General features: G+C 38.4%; 2 protein-coding genes across 7 annotated transcripts in view; one reads left to right on the forward strand and one right to left on the reverse strand.

Moving 5' to 3' along the window:
* LOC118570125 (cytochrome P450 2C27-like) overlaps positions 1-18,927 on the forward strand; it is a 154,729-nt gene that overhangs the window by 42,715 nt on the left and 93,087 nt on the right. The window lies entirely within an intron of this gene.
* Positions 13,317-18,927, reverse strand: part of LOC118570177 (cytochrome P450 2C26-like) — a 129,052-nt gene continuing 123,441 nt past the window's right edge. For all 4 annotated transcript variants that reach the window (XM_036168537.1, XM_036168523.1, XM_036168530.1 and 1 more), the window contains 2 exons: positions 16,617-16,758; positions 13,317-13,498 (listed from right to left, as the gene is read on the reverse strand). In XM_036168537.1, the coding sequence (XP_036024430.1) occupies positions 13,317-13,498; positions 16,617-16,758 (324 nt within the window). The remainder of the gene's footprint in view (positions 13,499-16,616; positions 16,759-18,927) is intronic.

An 18,927-nucleotide genomic window follows, 5' to 3' on the forward strand; every position in this document is an offset into this window, starting at 1 on the left:
TCAAGGCAACTGGCTCAGACAATACAGCCTCACAGACTACGCCATAAGCCTAAATTTTCTTTGTATCCCCATAAGATACAGTGCCCTCATCTAGCAGGAAGTAGTATAAGAAACTATGCTGTGGATATCACTCTGTGTAAATAAAGTTCTGATTGGCCAGTGGCCAGGCAGGAAGTATAGGCGGGACAAGAGAGAAGAGAATTCTGGGAAGTAGAAGGTTGGAGAGAGACACCACCAGCTGCCGCCATGAAAAGCAACATGTAAAGACACTGGTAAGCCACAAGCCATGTGGCAAAGTATAGACTAACAGAAATGGGTTAATTTAAGATAGAAAAGGTAGATAACAAGCAGCCTGCCACGGCCATACAGTTTGTAAGCAATATAAGTCTCTGTGTGCTTTCTTGGTTGGGTCTGAGCAACTGTGGGACTGGCGGGTAAGAGAGATTTGTCCTGACTATGGGCCAGGCAGTAAAACTCTAACTACAAAAATATGCCCAAATTCCCAAATATACCAAGCTGGCTTTGGAGATGGAATTGGCTCACTTCTTCTCAAAACTGAAGAATATTGCTAAAAGAAAAGGTTGAGAGATTTTTCTATCCAATATCAGAAGAGCCTTCTTGTGTGGGACAGAGAAAAACTAATATTTTTGTTTAAAGCAGGGTAGTCATAAAAGCAATCTCTTTCTAAAAAGAAAATGGGATAGTGTAGATGTGGTAGGATGAAAGTGTAGATAATGAACCTACTTTTAGAGAACAACAACTTGTTTGAAATGTTTTACATTGCTGTGGATTCTAGTTTATTGATACAAATTTAAAGTTAATTTTGTTATACAGTATATATATATATATATATATATATATATATATATATATATATATTTCTACTCTCGTTTGAAGTATTATGTTTATGCAACTCTTTTAGATTGTAATAGATAATTAAAAATACAGATTAATAATTAGTCTTCTATGATGGTCAAACTTATAGTCATGTTAAGTTTTCTAGGTATACATAGACATAATTCAATTAGGTAGGTAATCTTCAAATACTTCAAAGACCTACAGAATATGGCATTTAAAATGTTTTAAAAGTTTAGACTTTCCAAACAGTCTCTTTTGCTAAAGCTTCCTTCAGTGTGACTGGCAGCTGACTTCCTGATTGATGCCTGAAAGATGCAGGAGTCTCAGCTTCTTCTCCATGTAAGCCTGCAAGATGCCATGAACCCCTCCATGATGATAATGGAGTGAGTCTCTGAACTGTAAGCCACCACCTCAATTAAATGTTTTACTTTATAGGAGCTGCAGTGGCCATGGTGTCTTTTTACAGCAATAGAAAATTCTAAGACATTTTATAACAAAATAGTAAAAATTAAAATTAAACAATAAAAATTAAAAAATAAAGGAATTTAAGATGGATTCAAGATGCAAGACTTCTTTGAAAGTGTGGTAGAATCCTCTTCAAATTATTTTCCATTTTTTTTATCATACAAGTCTTTCATTTACTTGGTTAGAGTTATTACAAGATATTTTACATTTCATTTGAAGCTATTGTAAAGGAGCTGATTCCCTGATTTCTTTCTCAGTCCATTTGTATATTGGAAAGCTACTGTTTTTTTTTTTTGTGTGTGTGTGTGTATGTATTAAATTTGTACCCTGCTATTTTGCTAAAAGTGTTTATCAGCTGTAGGATATTTCTGTTGGAATTTTTATACTTATGTTTATAATAATGTCATCTGCATTCCCTTCCTATTTATATCTTGTAGGTCTTCTTCACTGCTTCCCTTCCTATTTATATCTTGTAGGTCTTCTTCAGTTGCCTCATTGCTGTAGCTAGGACTTCAAGTACTGTATTGAATAGAAATGGAGAGAATGGACAACCTTGTCCAGCTGAATTATACAATGGAAATGCTTTGAGTTTCAATCTATTTAGGGTGATGTTGGTTGTGAGCTTGTTGTAAATCACCTCTATTATTTGATGCATGTCTGTTGTATATCCACAGTCTCTTTAAGATGTTTTTCATGAAGTTTTCTTGGATTTTGTCAATAGCCTTTTCTTTATCTAATGCACTGGTTCTCAACTTATGGATTACAAACCTTTTGGGAATTTTCATATGGATCACATATCAGATATCCTACATATCAAATATTTATGACTCATAACAGTAGAAATATACAGTTATGAAGTAGCAATAAAAACAATTTTAGGGTTGAGGGTGACCAAAACATGAGAAACTGTATTAAAGTGTTACAGCATTAGGAAGATTGAGAACCACTGATCTAATGAGATGATCATGCGGATTTTTTTCTTTCAGTCTGTTTATAGTGTAGATTATCTCCAATTTATGTATGTTGAACAATCCATGTATCACTGGGATGAAGTTTATTTTATCACAGTAGATGATCTTTTTGATGTGATTATGGATTCCATTTCCAAGGAGATAACAGAAGATGAAGAAATCTCATATCATCATGGGAGAGTAAAACTAATATAGTAAAACTGATAATTCTACCACAAGCAATCTAAAGGTTTAACCCCATCAAAATTCCAAAACCATTCTTTGCTGTGGATATTGCTCTCTGTCAATAAAGTTCTGATTGGCCAGTGGCCAGGCAGGAAGTATAGGCGGGACAACAGAGAAGAGAATTCTGGGAAGTAGAAGGTTGGAAGGAGACACCGCCAGCCGCCGCCAGGAGAAGCAACATGTAAAGACACTGGTAAGCCACACGCCATGTGGCAAAGTATAGACTAACAGAAATGGGTTAATTTCAGACAGAAAAGGTAGATAACAAGCAGCCTGCCATGGCCATACAGTTTATAAGCAATATAAGTTTCTGTGTGCTTTCTTGGTTGGGTCTGAGTGACTGTGGGACTGGCGGGTAAGAGAGATTTGTCCTGACTGTGGGCCAGGCAGGAAAACTCTAGCTACAAATGGTGTCCAACGTGTTGGCAAGAATTTCCACCTAAAACCTGAGAAAAAAGATTCTAAACCAGAGCTAAAAACAGCTTCCTAGTTGTCTTTCTTAAGTTAGCGGCAGCCTGCGGGTTTTAGCTACTATGGCGGGTTCCTGGCATGTGCGTCTGACCTGCAAGGTGGCGGGAATGAGGAATCTATAAGCGACACTTTACTCTGCTGCGTGGTGGATTTAACCTTTGCTAGTTAAAAACAAAACAAAACAAAAAAGTTTCTGGGCTATGCACTGCTTTGATAGAACTGCTTCTGATAGTTGATGGTACACATGGCTCCAGACCCAGAGCTGGTGGTAAACTGTTCCACCGCCATGTAGGGAAGCTGAGGTGGGCGGAGCCAGCAGCCACAGCAGCGTTTCAGTCTTACAAAGATGGATATGTCACAGAGAATCCGGTTTATCTTGTCTTTGGGATTTCTAACTGCAGAGAAAGATTTGATCATAAAAGCTGTTGAGTTAAACAAATATGTAAATTTTAAAGGTACCTTGACTTCAAAATTTGGATATAAGGATATATTGCTTTGGAAAAGAGTCTCTGCTTTTGTTTCCACAGAAAGCCAGAGGCTGTGGATTTGTTCCAGATTAAGATATATCAGGTTTGATCAGCCAAGACCACCTGAAAGGTCTCCGATGACACCATGGCCCAGATAATCTGACATCCAAAATGGTTTCAAGGCAACTGGCTCAGAGGTTCACCCTAATGGACTACTCCATAATCCTAAAATTTTCTTTGTGGCCCCATAAGATACAGCGCCCCCCTCCAGCAGGAAGTAGTAAGAGAAACTACACCCACATTCCCAAAATTATCAAGCTGGCTTTGGAGATGGAATTGGCTCACTCCTTCTCTAAACCCAGACATATTGCTAAAACAAAAGGTTAAGAGATTCTTGTGTCCCAAATCAGAAGAGCCCTCTGGTGTGGGACAGAGAAAAACCAATATTTTTATTTAAAGCAGTTTGATTATAAATGCAATCTCTTTCTAAAGAAGAAAAGGGGATATGATATAGATATAACAGGGTTAAAGGGTAGATTAAGGAACTTACTTCCAAAGAGCAACAACTTGTTTAAAATGTTTTACATTTGTATATTTTTTAGTCTATTGATACAAACTTAAAGTTAATTTTGTTATACTGTGTGTATATTTCTAATCATGTTTAAGGTATTATGTTTGTATCGCTCATTTAAATTGTAATGGATAATTAAAAATAGATTAATAACTGGTCATCTATGATAATCATACTCATAGCCATGTTAGTTAAGTCTTCTAGGTATACACAGAGATATTTCAGATAGACAGGTAATCTTCAAACACTTCAAAGGTCTACAGAATATGGCATTTAAAATTTAGACTTTCTGGACAGTGAGACATGTCTGCTCCTGGCAGCACCGATTTACTTCAGAGACAAGGATGGGCATTGAAGACACTTCATATCTTATCTTCACCTTGGCAAAAATAGCCATTTGGGCAAGAAACTGTTCTTGCCTGGACTGCTCGATCAACTGGACATGCAGGACCCATAGAAAGGTGAACACTGAACTTTGCTTGACAAAATGGTCCTCAGGCTCCTGCTTCACAGAGGAAACTGCCAGACATTCTACAGGACACTGAGAGAAGTGACCAAGAGACTCTAGCCCTGTGGGCTGAAGACAAATGCCCCAACATTACAAAGGAACATTAGGTGACTGTTCAGGCTGCCAGCTGTCTCTGTCTACCCTGCAAGACTCCCGAAAGTTGCCCGCATCCTTCTCCTGGTTTTCAGGTAATATTATATCCTTCTGAGGTCTTTGATGTGGTTGAAGACTAGATAATTATAATTTCCTCAGTTATGATACAAGATAAGTTAGATATAAAACCTTAGACTCACAAATATAAGATAGATAGGATATCTTCTTTAATATTGTAACTGTAATTCTTGCTTGATAATTGTTTTGTTATATGTAATTGTACTATGTAAAAGTTAAAACCTTCCTTTAAAAAAAAAAAGAAAAGGGGAAGTGCTGTGGATATTGCTCTGTGTCAATAAAGTTCTGATTGGCCAGTGGCCAGGCAGGAAGTATAGGCGGGACAAGAGAGAAGAGAATTCTGGGAAGTAGAAGGTTGGAAGGAGACACCGCCAGCTGCCGCCAGGAGAAGCAACATGTAAAGACACTGGTAAGCCACACGCCATGTGGCAAAGTATAGACTAACAGAAATGGGTTAATTTCAGATAGAAAAGGTAGATAACAAGCAGCCTGCCATGGCCATACAGTTTATAAGCAATATAAGTTTCTGTGTGCTTTCTTGGTTGGGTCTGAGTGACTGTGGGACTGGCGGGTAAGAGAGATTTGTCCTGACTGTGGGCCAGGCAGGAAAACTCTAGCTACAATTCTTCACAGATATTGAAAGTATTCTCACCTTCATAAGAAAACACAAAGGGAAAAAAATCCAGGCTATCTAAAAGAATCCAATTTAACAAGGAAAATTCTGGTGGTTTTACCATCCTTGTTCTCAAATTTACTAAGAGCTATAGTAATAAAAACAGGATGGTACTGGCATAAAAGGAGACATGTTGATTGACTGGAATGAATTAAAGACCTAGATATGAATCCACACACCTATGAACACCTGCCTTTTTTTTTTTTTATAAAGCAGCCAGGAATCCACCCAGGAAAATATCTGAGGCTGTGGGAATGTACAGCACTGACAACTAGTGTTTGACAAATGGGCACATCAGACTCGCTGATGGGGAGCCATCCATGCAAAGCCATGGGGTCACTGGCTGTGGAAACTGGTTGTTTTCTGTCTGTAACTTTCTCTGGTGCCACTGTTATGCCTCTCTAATAAGGTCAGCTGTGGTGTTCTGTAGTTAGAGTTTTCCTGCCTGGCCCTGTCAGGACAAATCTCTCTCACCCGCCAGTCCCACAGTCACTCAGACCCAACCAAGAAAGCACACAGAGACTTACATTTGTTTAGAAACAGTATGGCCGTGGCAGGCTTCTTGTTATCTACTTCTTCTATCTTAAATTAACCCATTTCTGCTTATCTATACTTTGCCACATGGCTTGTGGCTTACCAGTGTCTTTACATGTTGCTTCTCATGGCGGCGGCTGGCGGTGTCCCTCCCCAGCCTTCTACTTCCCAGAATTCTCTTCTCTCTTGTCCCGCCTATACTTCCTGCCTGGCCACTGGCCAATCAGAATTTTATTTACACAGAGCCATATCCACAGCACTTCCCCTTTTCTTTTTTTTTTTTTAAGGAAGGTTTTAACTTTTACATAGTACAATTACATATAACAAAACAATTATCTAGCAAGAATTACAGTTACAATATTAAAGAAGATATCCTATCTATATTATATTTGTGAGTCTAAGGTTTTATATCTAACTTATCTTGTATCATAACTGAGGAAATTATAACTATCTAGTCTTCAACCACATCAAAGACCTCAGAAGGATATAATATTACCTGAGAACCGGGAGAAGGATGCAAGCATTTTTCGGGAGTCTTGTAAGAGTAGACAGAGACAGCTGGCAGCCTGGACAGTCACCTAAGGTTTCTCCACAGTGTTGGGGCATCATCTTCAGCCTACAGGCTTAGCGTGTCTGACAGACTCTTTTGTGAACTAAGATGTATACAAGGTCAACAGTTTGACCTCACTTTTGGTGAGAGCAGTCCATGTACCAGAAACACCTGAATTCCATTAGTGTCATGTCATGATTCAGGATTTTAAATTCTGGAAATTATTGATGTCTTTTCAATTTAGCTGTCCATTTTTCTTGGCTGTGTATATGTGGCTTCATCTTGGCATCCTGTTCTTCTCCACATCTCTCTATTAAACGCCAGTCTACTATTGAGAGAGGTGAGCTTAGTTATTCTTCAAGAATAACTGTTTCATCTGCTGTACCATTGCATATCAGAAGCCATTGGCCCACTCCCTGTTCAGCTGCCTTCGAAGAAAAGGGCACGGTACCTTTTACAGATTGCAAAGGTCACTCACTTCAGGGATGGTGCCATATTGTCCTGACTTCAGAAGATGCCTTTTGTTAAAGCCACAACCACACTTGTTTTGGCAAGAATTGGTAGTTCTTGGTTTCATGTCCTGTCTGTCCTGTTTGTCAGCAGTTGATTCGAGGATACTTTGTTGTCCAGTGGCTGACTTTTGTCACAATGAAAGTTAGCTCCATATGCAGTTTCTTCAATGCCCATATTTTCTCTGAAGTAGATTGGTACTGCCAGGAGCCGTCATGTCTCATCGTTATAGCAAAAAAGAAAAATTCTTAAGTTATTAAAACATTTTAAATGACATATTCTGTAGATCTCTGAAGGGTTTGAAGATTACCCGTCTATCTGAAATATCTCTGTGTATACCTAGAAGACTTAACTAACATGGCTATGATGAGGTTGGAGATTAGCAGTTATAGTTACAACTTAGTATATATACATATATAATATCTTAGATAGGATATATTATGTATTAGACTCAGGTTCTTTAGGATAGGACACCTTTTGGAATGATCTTTGTAACACGCCACCTACCCATGCCCTAGACTTCCCTGGATTTTACTATGTGTTTTTTGCTTGATATTGTTTGTACTTATTGTAATTCCAACTTATCTAGGTCATTATCCCTCATTACTCCTGGACAATATTTGATAACCATCTCTTTGTATATAGTCTTGTATTAGGTTAGAACTTTCTTATTTAGACAAAAGGGGGAGATGTAGTGGATAGGCATCCCAGCATTGGCCTGGAAGTTCCAACCCCCACTGAGGCTTCGGTAATGGTCACACCCACAAGGCGGGGCAGAGGAGGAAGCGGAAGACGAAGGATCGGGAAGGAGTCACTCTCTTGGTTCCGGGACGCGGGACGCGAGAGGTGGACCGAGCAGAGTTCTCCAGTGAACGCCTCCGGACTACCCTATACCTTTGCCAGACTCTGCGAACTACCCCTTCATTTGTAAGTTACCCCACAAAATAAACTTCCCTTTTAACTACGTGGAGTGGCCTTAATAATTTCACCAATAGTGTTCTTTCCACAGCCCTTCAGTGGTGTGTTTTACACTTATTGGGCACACATATAGGTGTGGATGTTGTGGAAGATGACTTCTGTTTAGGCTGTATAATTTTGATGTGTAGAGATGATACTAGGATATTTTACATTACTCAGACTGAAATAGGATTTTCAGTCACAAAGACAGCCTTTTATACAGACAGCTAATTTTGGACTTCAAAACAGGTAAAACTGCCCCTGCAGAAAATACACAGAGACTAATTTCCAGTTTTTGTTTATTGATAAATCAAGGACAGGCTGTTTACAATGAGCTATCTTTCTGCATGTACCCTGATGGTTCAAGGTTCAGCCAATAGTTTACTATCTGAGATCCCTCACTAACTTAGAGTTTGATACATGGGTCACAACGTGACATTACTAGCCTAAGAGAAACTGTGTGACTTATCTTGTGTTTTGAGAATGGATAGATCCCTGAAAATGTAAATTGTAGTTGTTCAGCATTTGGCTGTGTGGCAGCAGCAGCAGCAGTGTGGAGAGAGATGGCTGTGTAGAGCTGGGTAAAAGAGCTGCTACCATGAAGGATGATCTGTGAGGGAACTGTGGAAAGAGCTGAGTAGTGAGTGAGTGAATGAGTGTGTGTGTGTGTGTGTGTGTGTGTGTGTGTGTGTGTGTGTCTGTGTGCAGAAGGAACTGAGGAGAGAATATGAATTAACTAGGCAGGAGAGAGAGCAAGAGAGAGAGCAAGAGAGATTTTTCAGAGAGAAGAGGGGGCTGTATAAGTGTGTGTAGAAAATGTAGCTGTATGTAAAGAGATGTAACTGTGTAGATACTGAGATATTTTGAGAGAGAGAGAGAGAGATTTTAAGAGAGTATTTCTTAAGTTGAAGTAAAAGAGAAAGTTATCATAAGAAAGCGTGTGTGTTTCCTCATTATTTACCCCTCAGATAGAAAAAATCTATCCCTGAGATATATCAGAATTTTTACAAAGCCCAGGCCACATTCATGGCTTTTCTTGTCTTACCCTAGTAGTGACTGAAGGCTTGGTCCCCAAGTTACTGATAGTAAAAAACAGAACAAAACAAAACAGGATTTTCAACAGATGGTGCTTTTCAAGCTGGATGGCTACATGTAGAAGAATCCAAATAGATCCATACTTATAACCATACTTATAATCTCAGTCATCAGGAAATGCAAATCAAATATACTTTGAGATTTCATCTTACACTAGTCAGTATGGCTAATATTGTTTAAAAAAATGACAGGTCATGTAGAAGAAATTTTCTTTGGGCCACCAGCTCACAAAAAATGACATGGATACTAATTATTAATTTTGAAAGTTTGGCCTGTAGCTCTTCTCTTACTAGCTTTTATAACCTAAAGTAACCCATTTATATTAATCTACATTTTGCCTTATGGCTTTTTACCTCTTTTCCATATTGCACCTCCTGTTTCCTCTCTGTCCTCTTGCATCTCTTGTGCCAAGTTTCATTTCCTCTTCATCTCTGTCTGCACAGATTTACCATCTAACCTCTACCTGCCTAGCTATTGGCCATTCAGCTCTTTATTAATCCAATTCAGAAGGCATCTTGGCAAAGATATTTTCACAGTGTACAAAAAGAACATTCCACAACAAGGTCATGCTGGAAAGGATACAGAGTCAAAGGAACACTTATATATTGCTGGTGGGAGTGGAAACTTTCACAGCCATTATGGATGTCATTGAAAGTTCCTCAGGAAAATTAGAACTGATGTACCTGAACATCCACTTATGCCACTATTAAACATATACTTAAAGGAATCTCCATCCTACTAAAGAAATTTGCCTAGCTGTGTTCTGGCATATACATATATGCCAGAAATTGAAACAACCTAGATGGCAATCAACAGATAAATAAAGAAAATGTGGTACATTTATACATAGAATATTATTCAGCTGTTAAAGGAAATGAAATTTGCTATATATGTATGGAACTACAAAAAAATCATTCTGAGTGAGGTAACCCTCAGAAAAAAGATAAATATAATATGTATTTGCTTATACCTATATGTTAGCTGTTAAGGATTCAATAAGCAACCTACAATTCATATAAACACAGAGGTTATGTACAGAGTAGAGACTAGGGGAAAGATAGATGTTCCTAGAAAGGGAATAAAGAAAAGACAGTTATGTATGAACACATTGAAGCCATGTAATCTATGGTTCCTTAATTATGCCAGTTCTAGACTTGCTATGGGGAGGGCTCTTTAGACAGTTTTGCTCATAGCATGTCAGCAGCTCTTCTGCAGTCTCTTCATGCATTGTTCACATCATCTTTATATGCTTTTGCTCCATCATCCTCATCTTCAGTGTGTCTCCTGGAAATCTGTGCCAGCTCCTTAATGACTTCTTCCATGGTCAATTTGGCATCAATAGCAAGGAAAGCATCATCTAAAGCCATCTGTAGGTCCCTTCCTTGAAAATCTACAGTCCTTTGATGTTATCAGGAAGATATCTGGCACATACAAGACAATTTCTTCTCCTCCATGCCTATCATAGACACAAGACACAGCTGTCTCAATTTCCAACTCAGAAATACAGTTGTGAGCACCCTCCACAGAGATGTCAGACTTTCATGGCAGACAAGATGCAGGGCAGTAGGAATATTGGACATCAATCCCGACCCTGGAGCACTTCACTTGGTTGAGCTGGGAGAGGTAGAACACATTAAACACAGCAATAGCTGGCTAATGGCCACAAAGCCAGACTGGAGGCTTCCTGGGAAGAAAGCAGAAACAGGGAATATAAACTTTTCTAGGCTGTTCATATCATGGACTGTTTTTCAACTGTGACAGGTAGTTTTGTTACATATATTACTCTTGGTGGTCATGGTCTTTTAGTGCATGGAATGCAAGGCTACAAACTCTTTTGGATTTCAAGGTTTCTAGTGAGAAAACAGCCATTATTTTGATGGGTTTCCCTTTATATATGAATGATTTGTGGTTTTCTCTGACAGATTTCAATACCCCCCCACACACATACACTTAGTTTTTCTAACCATGATATGCTGTGAGAAATTTCATTTCTGGTCTTGTCTTTTTTGGTGTTTTCTACGGTTCTTGTATTATTAGGGAAGTTTTATTCCATGATTGTATTGATGATCTGATCTATGCCACTGACCTTTGAATAATCTCCCTCACCTGTTCCTATAATTCAAAGGTCTTACCTTTTCATGGGCTCTCACATTCCATTCATGTTCATTTGGTGTATTTTTTTTTCATTTTTCTTATTTTGTCTTGGTTCTCTACTGTATCTTTGTGTCCTTTCATTTTATTTTCTTCTTTATTAATCTTTTTGTCAGACTTTTCCTTAAGTTTTCTACTTGGAATTTTGGGTTTTTCAATTCCATCTTCATTTCTTCTTGGTTCCTCTTCAGTGTTTCAATCTCCTGATTTAATTACACTTTCAAATCCTGTATTGTATTGATAATGTTCGCTGGTTGATTACTTGTGTTTTCTTGGGCATCATGCAGTTGTTGGATTTTTTTCCCCTTCTCTTTAAGTTCATTAGGCTTTTCCTTCATGTCTTTTTTAGACTTGAATTTTTTGTTGATATACTTTATGTATACAAGTGTTTTGTCTGCATCAGATCCCATTATAAATAATTGTAAGCCACCATGTAACTGCTGGGAATTGAACTCAGACCTCTAGAAGAGCAGATCAACACATATTCTTAAACAATGAGTCATCTCTCCAGTCACTCTGATTTTTTTAATGAAATTCTTTAGTGTTTTTTAAAATTCCGTGTCTTGGGGTTCATCGTAAGCAATTCTCTTTGGCAAACAGTTCTATAGGACTGGTGGATTTTGTAGAGGAAATACTGCTTTTATATTTCTGATTGTTGTGTTTTGCAATGAGATCTGAACATGTTAAATTCTTTTGTTAGTTCTATGTTTGATACGGACAGAGCAGGTTGGGATTGAATACAAGGATGTGTAGGTCATGTTTCTACCATAACAATCTGTATATAGATCAAATAACATGTGCCAATGTATGCTTGTGTACTAATGTATATGCAGATATATCCCTGCAGTATGCCCCAAGATAAGAACTTAGCAACACCAGAAAAAGCTGCTCTCTTGAGACTAAGATAGGAAGGGATAATCAGTACTGTTACTTCTCATTTGATTACTTTTAATGCAAGGGGAAGAGAACGGAGCATCTAGAAATTACAGAAATGTAACTCTTCCTGGGACCATTATTCTTCTGGGAAGATGAGGGAGGCATATGGAGCATATCATCAGTAATAAGAAAGCAAAATGCTTCTCAGTTCCAACCTGAGAACATAAAGTCAAAAGCATGTTTAGAATTTTACCTTTTTTTTTTGACAATAATAGCAAAGCAGGGTATGACCTGATACTACATGTGTGTTGCTCACTGTGACTTTTTCTCTACATGGTGGGGCTACTCTAGGACAATGTTTATGTGTTTCAATACAAATACTTGAAGTGACTCTAAGTGATGCTCACCAAAGGGCTTTGGTAAAACCTTCCCCTTCCCATTCTGTTTTACGTGTATGTATGCGGGTGTGTGGATGTGTACATAATCATATGATTATATGACAGAATGTATGTTCATGTACATTCACATATGTAGAAGTCACAGGTGAACCTTGAGTGTTGTTGTTTTTTGTGTGTGTGTGAAATGATATGCTTGTCTCTTGAGATAGGATATTCCACTGGGACACAAGGCTCACTAATTAGGCTGTGTTGGGTGTCCAGCAAGCTTTCAGGATCTTTTGCCTGTCATCCCAGTGTTGGTAGAACAAGCATACACCTGGCCATTACACATATGCCAAAGATTGGATTTAGGTCTTCAGGTTTGTGTGTCAAGCACTTTAGTGAAGGAAATATCTCTTTAGAACTCTCTCTTGCATTCTCTATGCATCATAACACATAGACCAGCATGGTGTGTTGGGAACTCTACTTTCTTTCATTTTTTTTTACCTGAGTTGTGAGCACGTCTAAGAACAGGTACACAAATCAGATATGTTCATTAGTTCATTATTGAAAACATACAGAAGAAAAATGACCATGAATTATCTGACTATATTAGTTATTTTATAGTGAAGTTCTATTTTAACTCAAGACAAGATACACATTAGCACAAGGGATAATAGCACTGTTACAGAGAAGAAGAAATAGCAATATATTTGTGTAGTGATTCCAGAAACTGAAAACTGGTTGATGTGTTCCCTTTATCTTGACACAATAGGAATGCATGAGGTGGAAGAAAGGACACCTTGTTCCTGATGAGGAAGGATGTGGATTAAGGTCTAGAGGTGATTGCAGAAAACAACACAGCTTAGGCCAGAAAGTCTGTTCTTTAGACAGGAATGAAGCAGAGTTGGTAAGGGGGTGGCAGAGAAGTAAACCCATTGGCTACTGGGGTAATGTTGATGTCCTTAGTGTGAACCAGCGATTTCAGCTTAAAGTTCTGTAAAATGGTGGTCAGGAATAGAAACAGCTCCATGCATGCCAGCCCTTCTCCTGCACACATCCGTTTTCCTAGGGGGAAGAAAGTCAAAGATTACTATTCTCAGTCATAAATATGAGAATCATTGTACTTGTACCTGATACAGGAGACTATTAATGGATGGTAAGTTATTTATTGTAGCCCATGAGACCAGCTCCCAGGAATACTCTAGGGTTGCAAAGACAATGTCTCAGAGTAGCAGGACTTAAGGATAATTCTTATCTATCTATCTGAGGGAATAAGACTCATGCAGGTACTGTTGGTTATTCTCTTTATTTCTCTCAAGTTCTCTTCTTCCTCTCTTTTTCTGCATCTCCTTGTATACATCACAGGCAATGGAATAAAAAGTTACATCTGAGGGTCATATTGAATTGCTTCCATAAATGATAAGGAGCAGAACCATTCTGATAACAGACAAGAAATGAGCTTGTCAGCTTTCTCATTAGTGGGGCAGCTGCGGCTATGAAGGAATATACAGCTGTTTCAGTATCCATTAAGGAGATAGCCTATGAAGGGAGTTATAAAGTTAAACTCTTTGTGTCCTAGAAAATAGAGAAATTATGTATTGTATTCTGTATTTCTAAGTGTGATTGACATTCTAAACTAACATTTAAAAGTGTCAGTTTTTCTCAGACTTGGAGGCAGCTCCGACATGAAGCGAAGCCAGTGCAACTGGGAGTGAGTAACCATGGCAACATGCACTGTGCAGGTTATAAAGTGGAGGCTGAGGGCACAGTGCCCATGAGATAAGCTGCTAGGAATTTGTGTAGGGAGTTAGGTATTAAATTATCAGCCAGATTTTAGCAAGACTAGCATCAATGTTGCCTTATGCCTGTGACCTTCATTCAGCAATCAGATACTAGGGAATTTGTCCTTGTGTGATTAATTTGCAGGGGCAACTAGTCAACTTTGAATTTGTTATGAGGTTTTAAATTAGCTAATTGTATGCAGCTGTCTAGAATGGGGAGACATGGCCATTCTCTTACTTGAGCCTGAGACAATGATATAAAACAGATTTCTAAGATTCTATAGTCCTCATGGAACAATAGATCTAGTTATGAAGCACATCCTAGCATATTTTCTATTTATTAAAATTATACAGCTTAAAATGAATAATCTTTTGACAGTCCATAGATATAAGTTCTCATATGATTGAGATGTGATCATGAGATTACATGCAAACATTACATGAGAATGCACTGTAGAGGGGGAGATTCCTCAGCTGTTTATGCACATGTGAAATTACAGACAGGAGCAAACAATATCAGAGTGTGTAGCCTCATAAGACTTGCTTGAAATGATGTTCCTCCACCAGGGAATTATTCATCTGGTTGGTTGACACCTGAATTATTAATGGCCCTCTGCTGTATTATTCCATGACCAGCAGTAGGTTATTGGATGGGTGGGTAGAAAGATGGCTGCTTGAAAGGACATCTAGCAGGGCAGTGGTGGCACACACCTGTAATCCCAGCACTTGGTGGGCAGAAGCAGGTGGATCTCTGTGAATTCAAGGTCAGCCTGGTCTACAGAGCTAGTCCAGGACAGGCTCTAAAACCCTGTCCCGAAAAACCAAAAAAAAAAAAAAAAAAAAAAAAAAAAAAAAAGGACATCTAATTAGGCAAATAGAAAAACATGGAATGATTTTTTTTCTCAATTATCCTATACTATCAGATGCAGAGATTTATGGCCAGGCCCCAGGTGGAGCTCCAGGAGGGATTGTATGAGCAAGAATTGTTGAGACCAAGATTGGAAAAAGCACAGGGGCAAATAGCCAAACTAGTGGAAACTGGAAACACATGAACTATGAACCAATAGCTGAGAAGCCCCCAACTGGATCATGCCCTCTGGATAAGTGAGACAGTTGATTAGCTTGAACTGTTTGTGAGGCCCCCAGGCAGTGGCACTGGGACCTGTCCTTGGTGCATAAGCTGGCTGTTTGGAACCTGGGGCTTATGCAGGGACACTTTGCTTAGCCTGGAAGGAGGGGACTGAACCTGCCTGGACTGAATCTACCAGGTTGAACTGAATCCCTAGGATAGTCCTTGCCCTGGAGGAGATGGGAATGGAGGGTCAGCTGGGGGAAAGGGGGGGGGAGGGAGGGAGGACAGGGGAATCTGTGGCTGATATGTAAAATTAAATTAAATCATAAAATTTTTTAAAAAGTCAAAAAAAAGAAATACATTGTTCAAAAACACTTTTTAGCTGAGTGGATTTCTTCACATTTGTAATCAGATTGCCTGGGAGACTGAGGACGAGTCTCTGTGTTCATTATAAAAAATAACAAAACCAAGGACAGAAACTGCATATCCAAAGGCAGCATACATGTTGCAGGTGTGGACTCAATATCCATTGTTCTCTTCCTGAATGAGAAGGAACTGGGTTCCTTGTCATCTTGGCAGAATGTCCTGCCACATCTACAGTGTATCTATTATCTCATGATGATCTTGAAGTTCCTGGCATTCTGAACAGAATAAAATTTCTCTGACCTAATGGTTCAAAACCTTTTTTTAATGATATGGGATTTCTTCTTATAATCCTCCATTGCCTGTGCCTTTTGAGGCAGCTAGGAAGTCAGTCATTTATTAGAATGATGCTCCATTTTAGGTATGAATTAATAAAGTTTGAGATATAAATGTGCTGATTTATCCCCAATAACCCAGAGATCTGGGGGTTTTTCTCATTGCCCTAGTCCAACTGAAATTTATCAAGCATTGTTCATTCATGTGTTTTCCAAGTGTAACTGAGGTTCTTTGGTAATTTTCTGTATTTTTGAATAATTGTCAGTGCATAGTTGAGCATGGGGGTGAGTGACACAGCAAAAAAGACATGAATATAAATCATGGTGTCTTCATTTTCATAGTGAGTAAGTAAAGAGTAAATGAAGTTTGCTTTCTTTGATATTTCTGCAATGTAGCTAAAGGAAGAATACAAAAGCCCTACACTCTAGCTTTCTTAATTTTTAACAGTGGATGGACAATCAAAGCCTCAGTTTCATAACCTGAAAGGGAAGAAATCTCTTTATCATGACAGTGTGGGGACACTGAGAGTCACACTCCTGATCATTGCAAGTCTACTAGCCATTAGAGAGTCACTGTGTCAACCTTTAGAGCCTCTCATGTCACTAGAGCCATGGAAATAAGCTTCTATTACCTGTTGAGAAAGGCATGAAGTAGTCACTTTTCTTAAAGTTTCCATTCTTATCTAGAAAGTGTCCAGGGTCAAATACCTCTGGGTTGGGGAATTCCTTGCTGTCATGCAACACTGATGACAGTGATGTTATTACCGTTGTTCCCTATAACAATACATAGAAAGGATTCAAGTTATAAAGAAATGATAGAACCTAAACTCATTAGGAAAGTAACCTAGTTCACCCTCTGCTCCATAGTTGGGTTAAGTACAAAGAACATCAGGGACATTTCAATATATGAGCAGGTAAGGAGCATGGAGGAGATTGAGGCCAAGCACAGTGGTGTGGCTATAGTGCCATCTGCTGTTGATGTATTTATAAATATGCTATGATTGATTTATAAATAAAACGTTGATTGACAAGAGGCCAGGGAGGAAGTATAGGCAGGACAACAGAGAGAAGAATTGGGGGAACAGGAAGACAGAGTGAGAGAGAGACGTGGTGAGCCAATGTGAGGAGAAGCATGATGTAAGACACCAGTAACTCATGAGCCACATGGCAAGGTATAGATTTATGGAAATGGGTTAATTTAAGATAAGAACCTATAACAGGAAGCCTGCCTTGGCCATACAGTTTATAAGTAATATAAGTTTCTGTGTGTTTACTTGGGGGACGTTAGTGAGAGAGATTTTCCCTTACTGCCAGGAAGCTTGGACAGAGGAAAACTCCAGCTATAGCCATCCAGTGACATTTCATACGAGTTTTTGAACTAAAACTACCTAGTCTCCTTCTTTTCCTTCAGACTGGACCCACACTTTTCTGATCACTGGCTGCTCTAGCTCATCACATCTGTGTACCCCTCATGTGAATCAGTTTCCAAGTAGAATAATTCACTGAGTGTTTTGAGCAGAATAGAAGACCATTCATTAAGTACAATAGGGAAGATTTGGAAAGACAAATACCACTCCTTTTTCTCATTTACATAATCTGTCTATCTATATATGTATTTATATAATATGAAAGTAAATGCTGGGCTATGTGCCAGAGTAGAGGTGTGCAGTCATGTATGTAATCTATCAATATGAATGCACAGACACAAACACAAAAATCCATATATGTATATGTGTCAGAAAAGCAGGATGAGGACTCTTTGGGAGAAGGAAAGGAAGGAATGGAATGGGGAGGAGAGGGAAAAATAAAATTAAACAAAATAAGATGAAATGAAAATAAGATGGTGACAGCTAAATCAATAAAACTTCTAGGGATACACAGAAATTGCTGGGAACTGGCACTGGTAAGTTTTCTTAAAATTGTACGCAAACTAATTTTGCATCATTTCAAAGTTTCTAGGAATGTGCTCTACAAAGCTTTTGTAAGGCTGACATACATATTAATATACAGCTTAACTATATATGTTTAAATTTATAAAGCTAAAAGGAGCACTATTGACATATGTAAATTGTGTGAAAATTAAGTTCTAGTGTCAAGAGTAATTGAACATATATTGATATAACCTCTTGTGTGGTGGTATTTGTTCCCCAAAATATTGTGCACCCTAATAAACTAATCTGGGGTGAGAGAAAGAACAGCCACAATATTAAACACTCTGAAAAAATACAGAAGTACCCAATAGAGAGCAACTTCGTCCTTTTTGGGTGAATGTATTACTATACAAATTCTGCATTTTTTTCATCTATAGTATTGGTAAGTCAATCAGAAGTTTTTGGGGTCTCCAAAGTAAAACTAAGTAGTCACAAAATGGTACTTAGTACAAACAGAACCACATCAAGAAACATTTTTAACTTAGTTTTAAGCCAACAGCTTAGTTTTAATATAAAAATTCTAACAAGTTTGGAGGAGAAAAGTTATGGACAGAAATTCCTGTACATAGAAGTCATAAGCAATGTGTAGTATAGAAAATCCAACATACATATGTTTTGATAACATATACAGTGATGTGGAATGTCTTCTTATATGCTGAGAATGTGTGTTGCTTTTATTGGATAATGAAGAAGCTATTTTGCTCTATGACAAGAAAGCTTACAGCTGGGTAGGAAATTCAAGAGAGATACAGAGACAAGAAGGCATAGTCAGGGGAGATGTGATCCAGCCACCCAAAAAGGGAAGATGTGAAAATACTTGTAAGCCAAGAAGCCACATATCAAGACATAGATTAATAGGGATGTGTTGAATTAAGTTGAAAGAGCTAGCTAATATAAGCTGGAGCCATAAGCCATACAGTTTGTAGTTAATATAACACTCTGACTAATTATTTTATAAGTGACCACAGGTGAGAGAGATTCATCTGGACCACTGGGCAAGGCAGGACTGGAG

The sequence above is a fragment of the Onychomys torridus genome, chromosome 1 (genome assembly GCF_903995425.1).
Source record: "Onychomys torridus chromosome 1, mOncTor1.1, whole genome shotgun sequence".
NCBI lineage: Eukaryota > Metazoa > Chordata > Mammalia > Rodentia > Cricetidae > Onychomys > Onychomys torridus.